This window comes from Barbus barbus, assembly GCF_936440315.1.
Source record: "Barbus barbus genome assembly, chromosome: 35".
In the NCBI taxonomy this organism is placed as follows: Eukaryota; Metazoa; Chordata; class Actinopteri; order Cypriniformes; family Cyprinidae; genus Barbus; species Barbus barbus.
The window spans coordinates 179,216-197,649 of NC_136763.1; the positions used below are offsets into that span (position 1 = coordinate 179,216).

Genomic DNA, 18,434 nt, shown 5'->3' on the forward strand with positions numbered 1-18,434 from the left:
ATTTCATATACAAATACATGAAATAAGTCCTGGACCAATCCAGAAAAGTAATGGGTTGAAAGCCACGTGTCTCATGAGTTTATATTTCAAATCTGAAGAAGATACCATGAACAATTAGATTCCTGCAATATTTTTTCTGAAAATATTTATAGTCCCCCCAGCCCCTCTGTTGGAGGAAAAATAACCACCAGAATTGCAGTATTGCAGAATTATACAAACTATTTTAGTCATTATATATATTCATGACATGGTCATACAGTCAGTAATCGCACGCTGATGTGCTTCCATACAGATGATAATCATACAGATGGGCCATATAATCAATAATAGCTGATCATTGAATCACAATGATAGCCGTCATAGAGTCGGTAATAAACACGCTGATGTGCGTCCATACATATGATAATCATGCAGATAAGGCCACATTCCCCACACAATACATATAAAAATGTAGAAGAAAAAAACAAAACAGTTTTTTATGTAAAAAGCAGATCGCTATGTTACGCCCCACTCAGATGACAGCTGCGTCACAGCGTGCGTCACGCTTTCAGGAGAGAGCGCCAAATTCAAATAAACTATATTCTGCTTTTCTGAGACTTTTTTTTCCGGACGCGAAAAATAACTCTCCCGAAGAAATGAAATGTAAACAAAGGAATATGCATCCTTATTACAACGTTATTGTTTCGCTGGACTAAAAGTGCTCGCGGGGATGTTGTTCTGTGGACCGCTTTTTTATTCTGCATGTTTTGATGTGTACTGCTTACACAAATGTAGCAAATACATTCCTTATAAGCTTTCCATCGAAAACCAGCGATCTGTCGTCGATGTTTGAGGCTTAGACCTTCAGAATGATATATAGTTTGTCAAGATTAATGATATTCTTTCATGTTAAATTCATTCATAAACATTAAACTAGTGGGGAAAAAAACGCTTCAATGCGCCGTCGCTCTGGCAAACCTTAACAGGTTAAACAACACGTTTCAGGACCTACTCATTGTTGAAATCATACTCTAGATTTAATACTGTCATATGGAATTGATGTATTGATGTGTTGTGTATATTCCATATAGCTAAAGCTGTAAAGCCAACTCCTTGTTACAAATATGGTAGAACCATCACTTCTACCACAAAAGACTACTTTATAATAATCTTCCTGACTTATCTCAATTCCTCAGCATATCCAATAGCTCAGAACAACTTGATGATGTAACAGAAACTATTGACTCACTTTTCTAGCACTTTAGATACGGTTGCTCCTTTACGCTTAAGGAAGATTAAGGAAAAGAGTCCAACACCGTGGTATAATGAGAACACTCTGGCCCTAAAGAGAGCAGCCCGGAAAATGGAGCGCAGCTGGAGAAAAACAAAATGAGAGGTATCTTAGCACCGCGTTTGACACTATCGACCACAACATTCTTTTAAATAGAATAGAAAATTATGTTAGCATTTGAGGAAGTGCACTGGCATGGTTTGAATCGTACTTATCTGACCGCCATCAATTTGTGGCAGTAAATGAAGAGGTATCATACCAATCACAAGTGCAGTATGGAGTACTTCAAGGCTCAGTACTTGGCCTCTTACTTTTCAGGCTTTACATGTTACCCTTGGGAGATATCATTAGGAAACATGGTGTTAGCTTTCACTGTTATGCTGATTATACCCAGTTCTATATTTCTTCGCGACCTGATGAAACTTACCAATTTGCAAAACTAACGGAATGTACGGTTGATATCAAAAACTGGATGACTAGCAATTTCTTACTGCTAAATTCTGAAAAAACTGCGGTGTTTATTGGACCAAAAACGTTTGCATGTAATAACCTAGATCACTGTCTAATACTTGATGGCTGCTCTGTAAATTCTTTGTCATCAGCTAGGAACCTAGGCGTACTTTTTGATGCCAATCTTTCCTTCGAAAAACATGTTTCTAGCATTCGTAAAACTGAATTTTTCCATCTTAAAAATATATCTAAATTAAGACCTCAATGTCAAATGCAGAAACATTAATTCATGCATTCATGACCTCGAGGCAAGATTATTGTAATGCTTTATTCGGTGGTTGCTTTTCACGTTTAATAAACAAACTCCAGCTAGTTCAAAATGCAGCAGCTAGAGTTCTTACTAGAACCAGGAAGAATGACCACATTAGCCCGGTTCTGTCAACACTGCACTGGCTCCCTATTAAACATCATATACATTTTAAGATCTTGCTAATTACCTATAAAGCCCTGAATGGTTTGGCACCTCAGTATTTGAGTGAGCTCTTATCGCATTATAGTCCTTCACGTCCGCTGCGATCTCAAAACTCTGGCCATTTGATAATACCTAGAATATCAACATCAACTGCAAGCGGCAGATCCTTTTCCTATTTAGCGCCCAAACTCTGGAACAATCTACCTATCACTGTTCAGGAAGCAGACACACTCTGTCAGTTTAAATCTAGATTAAAGACCCATCTCTTTAACCTGTTTTACACATAATACACTATCGTATTTCTATAATTCAAATCCGTTAAAGGATTGTTAGGCTGCATTAATTAGGTCAACCGGAATCGGGAACACTTCCCAAAACACCTGGACCCGTATTCCTAAAGATTCTAAGAATCCTTTTAGAGAGCTCCTAATTTAGCTTAAACATTTCTAACTAGGAGTCTTAGCTTAAAAGTGATTCAGGACCAATCTGAGAGCAATTCTGAGCGAGGAAAAGACAAAAACGTTTATCTTAGTGAGGAGGCGTAGCTGACCCTGTTGCTAGCTATGACACAGTCTTTTGAAGACTGTGATTGGTTGGTTGTCAAGAAGGAAATAAAAGAGCGCTTTTAAGAGTAGGGTATATTATAAGCCTTCACTTTGAAATTACAGGCGTAATTTTTCCTGTTTTATCGTACTCGCTCTCGCTCTCTCTCTCTTTCTCTCACACACACACACACACATGTTTTTTTTTGTGGTTTATGGGGACTCTCCATAGGCGTAATGGTTTTTATACTGAACAAACTGTGTGTGCTATTACCCTACACCAACCCTACACCTAAACTTAGCCCTCACAGGAGACTTTGTGCATTTTTAGATAAAAAAAAAAAAAACACCATTTAGTATGTTTTTTAAGCCTTTTGAATTACGGGGACATAGGCAGTGTCCTCATAAACCACCTTCATATTGTAATACCTCTGTCATACCCATGTCATTATACAAATTTGTGTCCTCATAAACCACATAAACATGCACGCGCGCACACACACACACATTATATATGTATATATATATTCTTTATTTTTTATTAACCATGCTGTCATACTTACCGTGTTTTATAGGAAACTAACAGAGACATAGCCTAATAAGTGCTGTAACAGACCCAAATCATCACTGCTGCATAGTTGCATTTTTCCAGTTGCCAAATATGTTAATGTAGTGATTACATCCATTTCTGGCACTATGGGATTTCTGCGCGGTGTCTGAGATGTTAGGGTGTCTCTAATAAGATCGGTCACAAACATGATCCCTGCACGAGCTAATATGTAGCGTCTTATTAACTCACTGTCATGCATTGTGTGCAACACATTTCTTCTCCATCTTCATGTTTTGTCCATTTTCTCCACTGCTAAAGAAACTCTTAAGCCCCTTAAAAGTCCTCGCCTGTACTGTGGGTGGTGATGGCGCAGTGGATAAGACACATGACTTTGCTGTGAGAGACCCGGGTTCGAATCCACTGTGAGACACCAATGTGTCCCTGAGCAAGACACTTAACCCCTACTTGCTCCAGAGGCGTGCGACCTCTGACATATATAGCAATTGTAAGTCGCTTTGGATAAAAGCGTCAGCTAAATGAATAAATGTAAATGTAAATGTACTCCTAACAATTTTGGACCTTAAGACATCTTTTAAGGGTTAAAATGCTTTCTGAATTACTTTTTTCTTTACTAGGATCTTTTCTTTAATTTTAAGAGGAAACACCCACAATTCTAAGAATTTTCTTAGAATTTTGTTACTAGGAGCAACTCTTAGCACTGAAAGTTTTCATGAATACGGGCCTTGATGTACTTGTTACATCGTTAGAAGAATGGCATCTATGCTAATATTAGTCTGTTTCTTTCTTATTCCGAGGTCACCGTAGCCACCCAGATCCAGACTGAATCCAGATCAGATGGTGGATCAGCACCTAGAGATGACCTCTACAGCCAGGACACCTAGATGACCCCCAGAGACTGATCCCCAGTGAAGACCCTGTCTCCAAGACGGCCATCGGGACAAGACCACAGGAACCAGATGAGTCCTTTACACAATCTGATTCTGCTTTAGTCTAGATTTAAACTGCTGATTTTGTCTGGCCAGAGGAGAATGACACTATTTCGACAAACTATTTCCCCGTCTAAATAATGTAAAGCTGATATAAAGCCACCCAGCTTTATATCAAGCCGATGTAAAGCTGCTTTGACACAATTTGCATTGTTAAAAGCGCTATACAAATAATATTCTGTCACGGCCAGCTCAGAGACGCGACAAATGAGGGAGGCAACGAGAACGCAAATTGAATCAACAAGTATTTACAAAAATAAAATTTACAACTCATAATAAGTAAATGTAAAAACGAAACTATGGGAAAGTGAAATAAAGACTAGGTTAACGCAAGATAATAATCACAATCCAACATAACAAACAGGCCTGCAAAACATAAATCCCAAACTAAACTAATGCATAAAGCCAACAAATAATCACAACAGAACAGCCCAACATAACGAAAAACCAAAAAGCGTAACAGAGGGGCCAAAACAGAGGTCCAAAACCCTTTTAAACTTCTGATGATTACCCCACAAGTCCAGCCCCACAGCCGGCTAAAGCAGAACGGGCCCAGAGGCACGTCACAATTGACTTGACTTGACTTGACACAGACGCACGCACACACAGCACAATGCATTACTGTAAGATCCTTCAGACAGTTATGTAATATCGGTCCATAATAAACGCTGTTCTCACCCAGCTGCATCTCCATGACGTTCATCTTATTTTCAGACGGGTAGAGGATCTTGGGAGGCTTGTCAGTCAGCGGTGCTGTGCGAGAAAACAAACAACAAAGCAAATGATTAGTTGCATGTCAATGCTGTCCATCTGTCTCTGATAGAGCTGCAGAATTACACGTTAAATCCTAAATGGCAATGATTCGGAGGGATATGAACTGTTTTTGACATGTATAGTATTGTCATCAAAAATGGAGTAAATCACCTTTTCATATACAGATTGTATTACGTAACTCCATATTCCACCCAGTCTGACAGTCTCGTTCTCTCATCTGAGGTCTATGTCTATGTTTTTTGTTTCTATAATTAGACATACCTACAAAAATCAATATTATGCAAACTTTTAATTTATATTTTTGATTTTTGCCTTTCTAGGCCTATACATTGATTCACTTTGTTAACTGCCTTACACGTATGACAGTCTCCAAATGAATAAGTGGATAGAATGTGAACATTTTATGATTGTGACATTGTATAAAGGTACATATGTGTGTAGGTATGTTAATATGCCATTGTTGAATGTTTAAGTACAACATATACACATATATTATAGTTATCTGTATATACATGTTACTTGTATTTGTTTTGTTCCCTGTGATGATTGTGTTTGTTTGTTTTTGTTTTTTTTCTTGTTTTGATTTGATGTAAAAGCCTAACCAGGGATGAGAGCTGCAAACTAGATTTATGCTATATGTCCTATGTACACAGCATCGGTTGACTGTGTGTAACAATGCCTAGTGTATTGTCCCTGTTAAATAAACAAACAAATACAAATAAAATGAGCATTTACACTAACATACTTTCTCTTATTCAGACCAGTCTGAAAAGTTTGTTTAAACTCTCTGTATTGCATTTTAACACTGAAAGTCATCAGATCTTCAAACAAAACCTGTGAATGCATAAAAGTGTCACGTCATGAACAGAAACACACAACAAGATGCATTTTACATGTATTTATTAAAGGAAGTAATATAAAACACTTAGTAAACTCTTAGTAACTCTCTCAAAAGTGTCTCAGCTTCAGTTCGCAACATCATGTTCAATATTGGTATAAATGCACTCTATAAAAACCATCATGAGGAATATTAGAACTGAAGACACTCCATCAATGAAGGTATGCTTAAGCCCTATTCGCACGGGATTAGTATTATCTGGGACCATGTGTGATTTTGAAATTACCCCCCCCCCCCCCCCCCCCACATCTGAATTTCGTGTGGTGCATTCGCACGGGATAAGCGAAGCCTGTGATTTTACTCGAAATTACTGACTTATCTCCCGGATACCCGGATGTCAAGGCTTTGAGAGTCCCATTCTATGGTCCAATTAGATGGATTTAAAAAAAAAGAAACTAATATAGTTTTGTGCCCCGTGTCATTTACATTTCACCAGGTTAAAATAATATCTCAAGCTTTATGCTTGATTTATTTGTAACGCATTAAACCTTTTCAGCTTTCTCTTTCTGCAAATTGTATGGTGTAGCGATATGACAGCACCCAAAATACTATCAAACACACCATCGCAGCTCCATTCTTCGCGAAAGATGGCTAAAAAGGCGCACAGGAAACAAAAACCTTGAAAATTGATATACGACCCGCCAAATGCTGGCCAAATCACAGAGATGCCGATTCGCACGGGACTAAAATTATCACAGGACCTCGGTGTTCGGTGAAATATGGTAGGTCTTTTGTGGGGGAATTTTTACTTTACAAATTACAGACATGGCCGATTCGCACGGGATTAAAATCACAGACAACCTCCGCAATTATTACAAATGACTGGAGGTCACCAGGTAATACTAATGCCGTGCGAATAGGGCTTTAGTCAGTTAGAATAACTTTAGTTTACAGGCTTTCAGACTAAAATACTGTAAAACCGATGAGGGTTTGAGCTGCAGACGTGGTCAGAGAAACGCAGGTGTGTTGTGTGTCGATCAGATTTCTCTCCGTTACACTCATGTGTGGCACTGACCATTCACTGAACAAGGAGCAGCGGATAAATGCTGTAATCTGACCGCATGAGCTCAGCCGTTTTATTGCTTGCAAAACGACAGTCGGATCTCAAGGTCAGATTACAAAAACGGAAAACTCTATAAACTGCTGTTAATCTGTTTTCCCATCACCTGGATAAACGCTGACTGCTCTCAGGTATTATGGCATCTTTTAAAAGCGAGATCTGATTTCGCTTTCTTCATTTCGGTGATGTTCAGAGAGTTTCTCCAGCATCACAGTGATGTGTTAGCATGACAGCTTCAGCTTTGAGAAATTACTCTGCACCATTCGGCCGTAACAGTGTACTAACGCAGCGTCTGTACCGTAGTAAAGCACCCAGAATGACTTACAGTAACCCACACACTCCGATTAGATCTGAAACACAGCTTTTGTAAATGTTTTCTTTTCCTGTCGATGTGCAACCTCTCCACAGAGAAAATCTCATTATCCTAATGAGCTTTTTCACCATGAAATATGCATTGATTATTTTGTTTCATGTAAAACTGCACAGACAGATTCGGTTTGCGTGAGCTTATGTTCAGAAGACAGATGGAGGCACGTTTAGATTTGGCACGAGGGAGCAACCGATAAGAGAAACTGAGAAACGCAGAAAGCAAAAATAAACCCATTCCAGAGTTTGGGCCATTACACGCCGTAAACTCACCAGCTGCATTAAGATGAAAGAGTGAATATGTGAGTGTTTGCGCAGGTGAAGTGAACGACAGCTGCTCTCGTTTCCGTCTCTGCGAGGCTGAATTTAAACCGTGGGAATTTTGATGAAATGTAAACCGTCTGATTGTTCATCCGAAATCCAATTTCTTCTCGGGAGAGGCCGCCGGTGACTGCTGCGTATTTGGAATCATTATTCTGTGGGAGAGGTTCAAGAGAAAAAAAAAAAGAATCGCTGGGAAAACTATTTGCATGGCTGTCTCTTCCCTCTGTCTGTCTCTGTCTCTCATTAGCTCTTGTTTCCTCAGAGATTAGGTCTGTCTTGTGTGTATGTGCTCAGCGGGCACTTCTCTAATACTGCCATGGACCCCTGTGCCCCAGATCAGCCTGAACTCAACAACCAGCTGGAAACACTCCTCAGAGACACACACTCATCATCATGTGCGGCGACGCAGCTTCTGATGATGAGCTTTATGACCGGATGTTGCTTTGGCAGATGAGAGCTTATGGTCAGTTACAGCTCAGACTGCAGAATTTTTTTTTTCAGCTGCTTACACACATTTTCTTTACACACAAATCCAAGAATTGCACACAAAATACAAAATCCCTTACATCTCGTGAACAATTAAGGACTGCATTCAAAATATCACAAACACATCTCAAAAGCAAACATTTGCAAACACCTTTGCCACATTATTAATTCCTGCTAGATTTGTGTGTCCATCCATCCATCCATCTTCTTCCGCTTATCCGGGGCCGGGTCGCGGGGGCAGCAGTCTAAGCAGGGATGCCCAGACTTCTCTCTCCCTAGACACTTCCTCCAGCTCTTCCGGGGGGACACCGAGGCTTTCCCAGGCCAGCCGGGAGACATAGTCTCTCCAGCGTGTCCTAGGTCTTCCCCGGGGCCTCCTCCCAGTGGGACGCGCCCGGAACACCTTCCCGGGAAGGCGTCCAGGAGGCATCCGGAACAGATGCCCGAGCCACCTCAGCTGACCCCTCTCAATGTGAAGGAGCAGCGGCTCTACTCTGAGCTCCTCCCGAGTGACCGAGCTTCTCACCCTATCTCTAAGGGATCGCCCAGCCACCCTGCGGAGAAAGCTCATTTCAGCCGCCTGTATCCGGGATCTTGTCCTTTCGGTCATGACCCAAAGCTCATGACCATAGGTGAGAGTAGGAACGTAGATTGACCGGTAAATCGAGAGCTTCGCCTTGCGGCTCAGCTCTTTCTTCACCACGACAGACCGGTACATCGACCGCATTACTGCAGAAGATGCACCGATCCGTCTGTCAATCTCCCGTTCCATCCTTCCCTCACTCGTGAACAAAACCCCAAGATACTTAAACTCCTCCACTTGAGGTAGGAACTCTCCACCAACCTGAAGTGGGCAAACCACCCTTTTCCGACTGAGGACCATGGCCTCGGATTTGGAGGTGCTGATTCTCATCCCAGCCGCTTCACACTCGGCTGCAAACCGTCCCAGTGCCTGCTGAAGGTCCTGGCTTGATGAAGCCAACACGACAACGTCATCTGCAAAAAGCAGAGACGAAATCGTGTGGTCACCAAACCTGACACCCTCCGGCCCCTGGCTGCGCCTAGAAATTCTGTCCATAAAACTTATGAACAGAACCGGCGACAAAGGGCAGCCCTGCCGGAGTCCAACATGCACCGGGAACAAGTCTGACTTACTGCCGGCAATGCGAACCAAGCTCCTGCTTCGGTCATACAGGGACCGGACAGCCCTTAGTAAAGGACCCCGGACCCCATACTCCCGGAGCACCCTCCACAGGCCGCCGCGAGGGACACAGTCGAATGCCTTCTCCAAATCCACAAAACACATGTGGACTGGTTGGGCAAACTCCCATGAACCCTCCAGCACCCTGTAGAGGGTATAGAGCTGGTCCAGTGTTCCACGGCCCGGACGAAAACCACACTGTTCCTCCTGAATCCGAGGTTCTACTATCGGCCGTATTCTCCTCTCCAGTACCCTGGCATAGACTTTCCCAGGGAGGCTGAGAAGTGTGATCCCCCTGTAGTTGGAACACACCCTCCGGTCCCCCTTCTTAAAAAGAGGGACCACCACCCCGGTCTGCCACCCCAGAGGCACTGTCCCCGACCGCCACGCGATGCTGCAGAGGCGTGTCATCCAAGACAGCCCCACAACATCCATAGACTTGAGGTACTCAGGGCGGATCTCATCCAACCCCGGTGCCCTGCCACCGAGGAGTTTCTTGACTACCTCGGTGACTTCAGCTTGGGTGATGGACGAGTCCACCTCTGAGCCCTCAGCCTCTGCTTCCTCAAAGGAAGACGTGACGGCGGGATTGAGGAGATCCTCAAAGTATTCCTTCCACCGTCCAACGATATCCCCAGTCGAGGTCAGCAGCTCCCCACCTCTACTGTAAACAGCGTTGGTAGGGCACTGCTTCCCTCTCCTGAGGCGCCGGACGGTTTGCCAGAATCTCTTCGAGGCCAGCCGATAGTCCTTCTCCATGGCCTCACCGAACTCCTCCCAGGCCCGAGTTTTTGCCCCCACAACCACCCGGGCTGCAGTTCGCTTGGCCTGTCGGTACCCGTCAGCTGCCTCAGGAGTCCCACAAGCCAGCCAGGCCCGATAGGACTCCTTCTTCAGCTTGACGGCATCCCTTACTTCTGGTGTCCACCACCTGGTTCGGGGATTGCCGCCTCGACAGGCACCGGAGACCTTACGACCACAGCTCCGAGCGGCCGCTTCGACAATGGAGGTGGAGAACATGGTCCACTCGGACTCAATATCTCCAGCCTCCCTCGGGATCCGGTCGAAGCTCTGCCGGAGGTGGGAGTTGAAGATCTCTCTGACAGGAGACTCGGCCAAACGTTCCCAGCAGACCCTCACAGTACGCTTGGGTCTGCCAAGTCTGTCCAGCTTCCTCCCCCGCCATCGGATCCAACTCACCACCAGGTGGTGATCAGTTGACAGCTCCGCCCCTCTCTTTACCCGAGTGTCCAAGACATACGGCCGCAGGTCAGATGAAACGACCACAAAGTCGATCATCGACCTACGGCCTAGGGTGTCCTGGTGCCACGTGCACTGATGGACACCCTTATGCTTGAACATGGTGTTCGTTATGGACAAACTGTAACTAGCACAGAAGTCCAATAACTGAACACCACTCGGGTTCAGATCAGGGGGGCCGTTCCTCCCAATCACGCCCCTCCAGGTGTCACTGTCGCTACCCACGTGGGCATTGAAGTCCCCCAGTAGAACGACGGAGTCCCTGGTTGGAGCACTTTCCAGCACCCCTCCCAGAGACCCCAAGAAGGCCGGGTACTCTGCACTGCCGTTCGGCCCGTAGGCACACACGACAGTGAGAGACCTATCCCCTACCCGTAGGCGCAGGGAAACGACCCTCTCGTTCACCGGGGTGAACTCCAACACATGGCGGCTGAGCTGGGGGGCTATAAGCAAACCCACACCAGCCCGCCGCCTCTCACCATGGGCAACTCCAGAGTGGTGAAGAGTCCATCCTCTCTCGAGGAGTGTGGTTCCAGAGCCCAAGCCGTGCGTAGAGGTGATCCCGACTATCTCTAGTCGGAACCTCTCAACCTCATGCACAATCTCAGGCTCCTTCCCCGCCAGCGAGGTGACATTCCACGTCCCTAGAGCTAGCTTCTGTGTCCAGGGATCGGGTCGTCGAGGCCCCCGCCTTCGACTGCTGCCCGATCCTCTTTGCACCGGCCCCTTACGGTCCCTCCTGTAGGTGGTGAGCCCACGGGAAGGCGGCCCCACGTCGCTCCTTCGGGCTGAGCCCGGCCGGACCCCATGGGGGAGGCCCGGCCACCAGGCGCTCGCATACGAGCCCCAACCCCGGGCCTGGCTCCAGGGTGGGGCCCCGGCTGCGCCATACCGGGCGACGTCACGGTCCTCTGAATATTGTCCATCATAAAGGGGTTTTTTGAACCGCTCTTAGTCTGACCCGTCGCCTAGGACCTGTTTGCCTTGGGAGACCCTACCAGGGGCATATAGCCTCGGACAACATAGCTCCTAGGTTCATTCGGGTACTCAAACCCCTCCACCACGTTAAGGTGGCAGTTCAAGGAGGAGATTTGTGTGTGTTGCATAGATAATTGTGTGTTGTGTTTTGCAAAAAGTGTTTTATGAGTCAAAAACTGAGAATTAGTGTCTGGTTTTGCAGATTTGGTGTGTGCTTCTGCTGTTTGAGTGACAGCTTTCAGAAATTGTGTGACAAGGAAAGATTTTGTGTGGAAGCAGCTGAAAAAAAAACTGTAAAGACGATGGGTTAATACTAAGAGAACAAACAAGAGTGAAGACAGCATTCTCACTCATCACAAACAGAAAGGATGGAGCTGATTTATGTCACTTAGCCTGAAGATTTTAGATGAGCTATGCTCTTCTTTAGATATTGGCTAAATTTATGTCATTTCAGGCTTTTATTACTTAACTCAATCCTTGCCAGCATGAAATTTTATGGCCCCCAGAATATTTTGTTGTGTGAGTATCTGAACATGCATTATATCAAAAGAAAGAACATGCCTCTGCACATGCATTCTGTTTTATCAACGCTTTACGATGCCAGATAATGGTAAAACAAATTTGGCTTGCTGCCCGCTTATATACGGTTGTAGCGGTGATTGACAGGACTGGATGATTAGGCTCCTCCCGAACCTGCGTTTGGGAACTTCATTTGAATGTGGGTGAGTTTCGTAAAAAAAAGACATCTGAACAAAAAGCTTAGACAATGGTGCTTTTGTCAAAGACTACGTCTGGATGGGATTCAGAAGGATGATTTTAGCATAGATGGATAGATCATCAACACATCCAAAGCTTCACAGTCCTACACCACTTCATGGATCCTCATTTCATTCTGTAACATTAGCGGCTTTGATTTATATATGGTTTAATGTTTGAGCACATTAGCTTTTAATGTGAGCAATGCTTCGATTGCTTGGATCAGGAGAGTCTGTACTATTTCAGAAGATTTGTAATAGTGAAAACTTGGATTGCCGGAAAAGTCTGTCAATGGCGGGAAAAGATAATCTGAGCAGATTTTCAAATACTAGGCATCTTATACTTGGCGACTTTGCAGAGGAAAAACTGGCCGCTGTAAACCACCGAGAATCACACGCTACCAGACGTCACAGTCATTCCCATCACAACAAACTCAAACACTGACAAATTAAAACAATATATGTTCTAAAATCGGCTCAAAATATCAAACGTGTGTGATCTCCTCCGATTGGATGGAATCAGAGTGTGAGTCTGAGTCTGTGTCTGTGTCTATTCTACACCACATGATTTCCTATGAAATCTGTCAACTCAAATCTACAGACTGAGTTGAAAAATCTGGACAAAAGCTGGGTGGTGTATTTCAGCCTTTACACGGATCAGATCTGATGCAACAGAGGTGAGATTCCTGTTTGTTCCAGAGATTAAAGTAATAAAAGCTGATGCTCTAGTTATTTTATACTGCACTACAGCTCTGTGGAGAAACATCACACACACGATCGATACATCCTCACCTCATAATTACCACAATAAGCACTCCCTGTGGCCCGATACACACAAATAGTCTCATCCCATTGACCCTTTCGCTAGTTTCATCCATGTGAAACCATCGCTGCTGTGATCCTGCATGCCTTTAGTCGACGCCGCGGCGCTATACGGCTAATCACAGCAAGGGCAAGAATACTCCGCTCTGGGGGGTCTCTTTAAGAAATGTCAACACTGAGACGGGAAGGAAATTGCTCTCCGTACGACTGCTGAACATCACAGGCTCCCAGCCAGGCCCAGAACTGAGCCTTCTGAATATAATCCACTTCTAAACATTAGATTAGATTAGATTAGATTCAACTTTATTGTCATTTATGCAGAGTACAAGTACAGAGCTAATGAAATGCAGTTAGCATCTAACCAGAAGTGCGAGAATATAGTGTTTTATATACATATAAGTGCAGAGTAAGTGAAGATATGATTTACAGAATATACAGTGGAATTGCTATATACAGTATTGAGCAGAGTATATACAGAATATAAAATAGGAATGCAATGTAGGGATTGTATGTACATTATGAACAGAGCAATGTAGATTATATAGATTACAGATTATATATACACATTATGAACAGCAGAAACGTGAGAACAGTGGTAATAAATAAATACAGCTGGATGAGTGTGCAAAGTATTGATAGAACAATGTATTCTATGCAAAATAGCAGTAGTGCAATATTTTATAGAAATAGTTTACTGTGCTTGTACAGTAACAACTTTAAACAGTTTATAGTGTAATGACTTGAACGATGTGCAGTCTGTGCAAAATATGAGTAGTGCAAATGCATGTGTTTAAAGTACTGTGACCAGTGCAGTAATAAGCAGGTGCAGGTTAGATTGGTGGTGTGGCGTTCAGAAGTGTCACAGCTTCGGGGAAGAAGCTCTTCCTGAGCCTACTGGTGCGAGAGCGTAGGCACCTGTAACGCCTGCCGGATGGAAGGAGGGTGAAAAGTCCATGGTTAGGGTGAGAGGCATCCTTGATGATGTTTCTTGCCCTGCCCAGACAGCGCTTATAATAAATGTTCTCAATGGAAGTTAACTGGGTGCCGGTGATCCGTTGAGCAGTTTTCACCACCCGCTGGAGTGCTTTGCGGTCAGATGCGGAGCAATTGCTGTACCATACTGAGATGCAGTTCGTGAGTATGCTCTCAATGGTACAGCGGTAGAATTCCACAAGGATCCTGGGATTCAGGTGAACTTTCTTAAGGCTCCTTAAGAAGTAAAGGCGCTGCTGTGCCTTTTTGACCAGAGTAGAGGTGTTATGGGACCAGGTGAGGTCATCAGAGATGTGGATGCCAAGGAACTTGAAACTCGACACACGCTCCACTTCAGCTCCGTTGATGTAGATGGGTGTGTGTGCATGACTCCTAGTCCGCCTGAAGTCCACAATGATCTCCTTTGTCTTCTGGGTGTTTAGCTGTAGATTATTGGTGGCACACCATACAGCCAGGTGCTGCACCTCATCCCTGTAGGCTGATTCATCGTCATCCTTGATCAGACCTACCACCGTGGTGTCATCTGCAAATTTGATTATGGTGTTGGAGCCATAAACAGGAACACAGTCATGGGTGAAGAGGGAGTACAGGAGAGGGCTCAGTACGCAGCCCTGTGGCACGCCGGTGTTCAGGGTGATGATGGAGGAGGAGAGGTTATCTAACTTGACGGACTGAGGTCTGTTAGTCAGAAAATCTAGAATCCAATTACAGATGGGTGTGCTGATTCCAAGCTGGCTGAGCTTGGAGATCAGCTTGGAGGGGATTACTGTATTAAATGCAGAACTGAAGTCCATGAACAGCATTCTCACATGTGTGTTTTGACTGTCCAGGTGGGTGAGGGCAGAGTGAAGCGCTGTTGAGATGGCGTCCTCTGTTGACCTATTGTGGCGATAGGCAAATTGGAATGGGTCCAGTGTAGCAGGGAGACAGGATTTTAGGTGGGATGCAACCAGTTTCTCAAAACACTTGGCAATGATGGGGGTGAGTGCAACAGGACGGAAGTCGTTAGGGACCGAGGCAGTGGAATGTTTCGGTACTGGTACGATGGTGGAGGTTTTGAAGATAGTGGGGACAGTTGTTTGGGCCAGGGACAGATTGAAAATGTCCGTGAAGACCTCAGCTAGCTGCTCCGCACAGGCTTTAAGCACACGACCAGGTATTCCGTCAGGGCCAGCTGCCTTCCGTGCATTCACCTTACGCAAAGTGGAGTAAACGTCTGATGTGGAGAGAGTGAGAGGCAGTTCACTGGGTTGATGCTCAGCTTTGAGTGAGATCTCCTTATTATTTTGATCAAAACGAGCATAAAAGTGGTTGAGCTCGTTTGGGAGGGAGGCAGAGCTGGAGGGGGGCACAGAGTTAGGTGGTTTGTAATCCGTGATAGATTGTATGCCTTGCCACATACGCCGGGGGTCTGAAGAATTGAAGTGTTCTTCAATCTTCTGTTTGTGTGTGAGTTTGGCCTGGCAGATACCCTTCCTCAGGTTGGCTCAAAAACATGCCGCAAGCCTCAGCTTTTGTTCCAGTGATGAGCGATGCTGTCAGGTGAGAGGCTGACATCTTCCTCTTTAATATAACTGAGTTCCACTGGTTCTGTAAATTAGCAATGGGATACACTAAGAGGAAAGTTCTTTCAACCAGCGGAGAAAGTGCGATAAATGCAGTTGAATTACACAGCGTTTCTTCTGGTGGTTTGTTTTCTGGCTTGTCAGTCTGTCACTTGAATCTAACTAAAAAAGAGCTGATGTATTGCCATGCATCAGAAACACTCGCTTTCAAGCAACCATATCTTGACTTTGTTTTTTTCATAAGACACAAAATGCCAGTCAAATGTTCCTCCTGCTTTCATAAAGACCTCAAGGTTCAAGGTATCTTTATTAGTACACGAAGGGAAATTTGTTGTGCAGATAGGAAATTCACCTAACCAAACTTAAGACAAACAATAAAAGCATCAACATAATGTAAACAATATAAATTTATAAATATAAATAAATGAATATTTGTTATAATTAGGGCTGTCAGTCGATTAAAGTTTTTTTAATCTAATTAATTACATAATGTGTCGATTAATTAATCTAAATCTGTTAAAATACCCCCAAAGACTATTTAAAGCTACATTTGTGTTAAATGAGAAAGTATCAAGTAGACATTAAAAATAGTAGCTTTAGAAAGAAATATTTTATTGGATTCATCATATTTTTTTTTTTACACATAAAAAACATAAAAAACAAACTATGGAACATAAAAGAAGATAATTTGAGAAACATTCATGCAATGGAAGTAATTGGTAACCAAAACCAACAGTTTGTTACCAACAGTCTTCAAAATACCTTCTTATATGTTCCACAAAAGAAAATACGTCATTCAGGTTTGAGTAAATGACAAAATTTATATTTTTGGGTGAACTATGCCTTTAAAGTCCCCCCCCCCCTCTTTTTGGGGGGAAATAATACTCTAAAAAGATACTAAAGCTTCCAGCAGGTGGCGGTCAGTGTTTTTATGAGTCTTTTATTCATTCGATTCATTCAAACGGCTGATTCATTCAGGAATTCAGTAACGGCTCACTTTATAAATGGGACTTTGAATAATTGATTCACACGATTCATTCAAAACGCGGATTCATTCAGAAACTAAACACCGCTGTGTTGCTCGGAGATGAACAATAATTCTGCTATGGATTTATAGGCAAAACTGAGCAAAAACAGACAATATTGTGTTTAAAATATAAGACAAAATTAACTTATTTACTGAACTGTTGAATAAAATCACATTTGCACTCGTTATATTCGGGACAAACAGCACTCCTCTGATATTGCTCTCGCTGCTGGTGTGATATTGCTTATCATATGATAATTATGAGACAAAAACACATATGGGACATTTTTGCACCAATATCTTGAATTTTAGGGCATAACTGCATTTATGGAGTTGTTGCCCTGCATCCTATTTGTCAGCAGTCAACTGTATGAAATGTAAGATGATGTACAGGTCTGGGGGTGGGGCCAGTGTGTTAACTCATTAAAATATTTTAATCTTGTTATTTTTCATAGCTAATTAATTAAGTTAACGCATTAAACTGACAGCCCTAGTTATAATATAACCCACCAATATAAAAGAAAAATCATGACATTCAGGTAAATTAACGATTTCTGTGCCAACAAAGTGAAGGGAAGGAAGTGGTGTCTGGCCAAGTATGGTGACTTCAAAAGTCGAGGGATAAAGTTTCCCTGGATCCCTGGGTTGGCCCATCGACCGTCTATCGAGCCAGCGGAGGAACTTCAAAGCCTGGAGCGCGGCTCGACCCTTTGGATGTGCTCAGTAAACGAACCACGCGACCTTCAAGAGCTGCTCTTTCATCTGGCCAGAGGATGTGACCCGAGACATACTGCCATCAAAAGCCCTTCAGACGCTTAATGAGAGCTTTTTAAACACCACTGTTAGCATCTGCTCATTATAATCCTCACATTGATTAATTTATTTTAATTAAAAACCTCCTCCAACAGTTCTGAGCTGAATACGAACACAGCATACCTGCACACCCTTACAAAAATTAACCACGGGTTTACTGTAGTAAAAGTGTAGTAACCATGTTTTTTTTGCGTATTGATTACTATTTATAACCACAGTTTTACTACAAATACCATGGGTAAACTCTGGTTAGTGTAGCGAGACCACGGTTAAACTGCCATGGTTTAACTATAGTAACCATGTTTTTTTGGTTTAAATTGGAGTAAAATCATGCTTAATTTTTGTAACTCATCTCGCTTCAGGAGTAAGAGTCGGGAGACTGCAAGTCCCTGGCAGAACTCTTTAGTTTAGCGGAGAAAGGCCCGTCTCAGGTACATTTAGCTCTGTATCTCTGCCACAAAGCATGGGCTCCAGCTAATCTCCTCTGAGAAAAGGGTAAATAATGAATGCGTGTCTCTCTAATTAAAGAGCTTAGTCACTCGCGGTCACGCATGATTACGCCGGCGCACTCAAAGAATAGATCTGAAGTCGCCCGACGCGGCGAGCGTGCATTGTTTGAGAGCGCTAGCAGAACACTAACGTGTGTGAGTGAAGCCGTCTGACATTTCTCTGCTGATTAACTTTAATACCCTCTGTCAACGGCTGCTCTGCCTTACAACAGCGAACACTATCAACACGGACGAGCCATGATGATTACAACCTGAACGCCCCACTTAGTGCGGCCACTTGACATTTTTCCAGAGCGCAAACGTGACGGACAA

At 43.6% G+C, this 18,434-nt stretch overlaps 1 protein-coding gene across 1 annotated transcript in view; it reads right to left on the bottom strand.

Annotated features, from left to right (window-relative positions):
• LOC306855220 (interleukin-1 receptor accessory protein-like 1-B) overlaps positions 1 to 18,434 on the bottom strand; it is a gene marked incomplete at both ends in the record, with an annotated part of 267,168 nt that overhangs the window by 111,225 nt on the left and 137,509 nt on the right. The window contains one exon of the mRNA XM_079393738.1: positions 4,970 to 5,044. Coding sequence (XP_079249864.1) covers positions 4,970 to 5,044 — 75 coding nt within the window. The remainder of the gene's footprint in view (positions 1 to 4,969; positions 5,045 to 18,434) is intronic.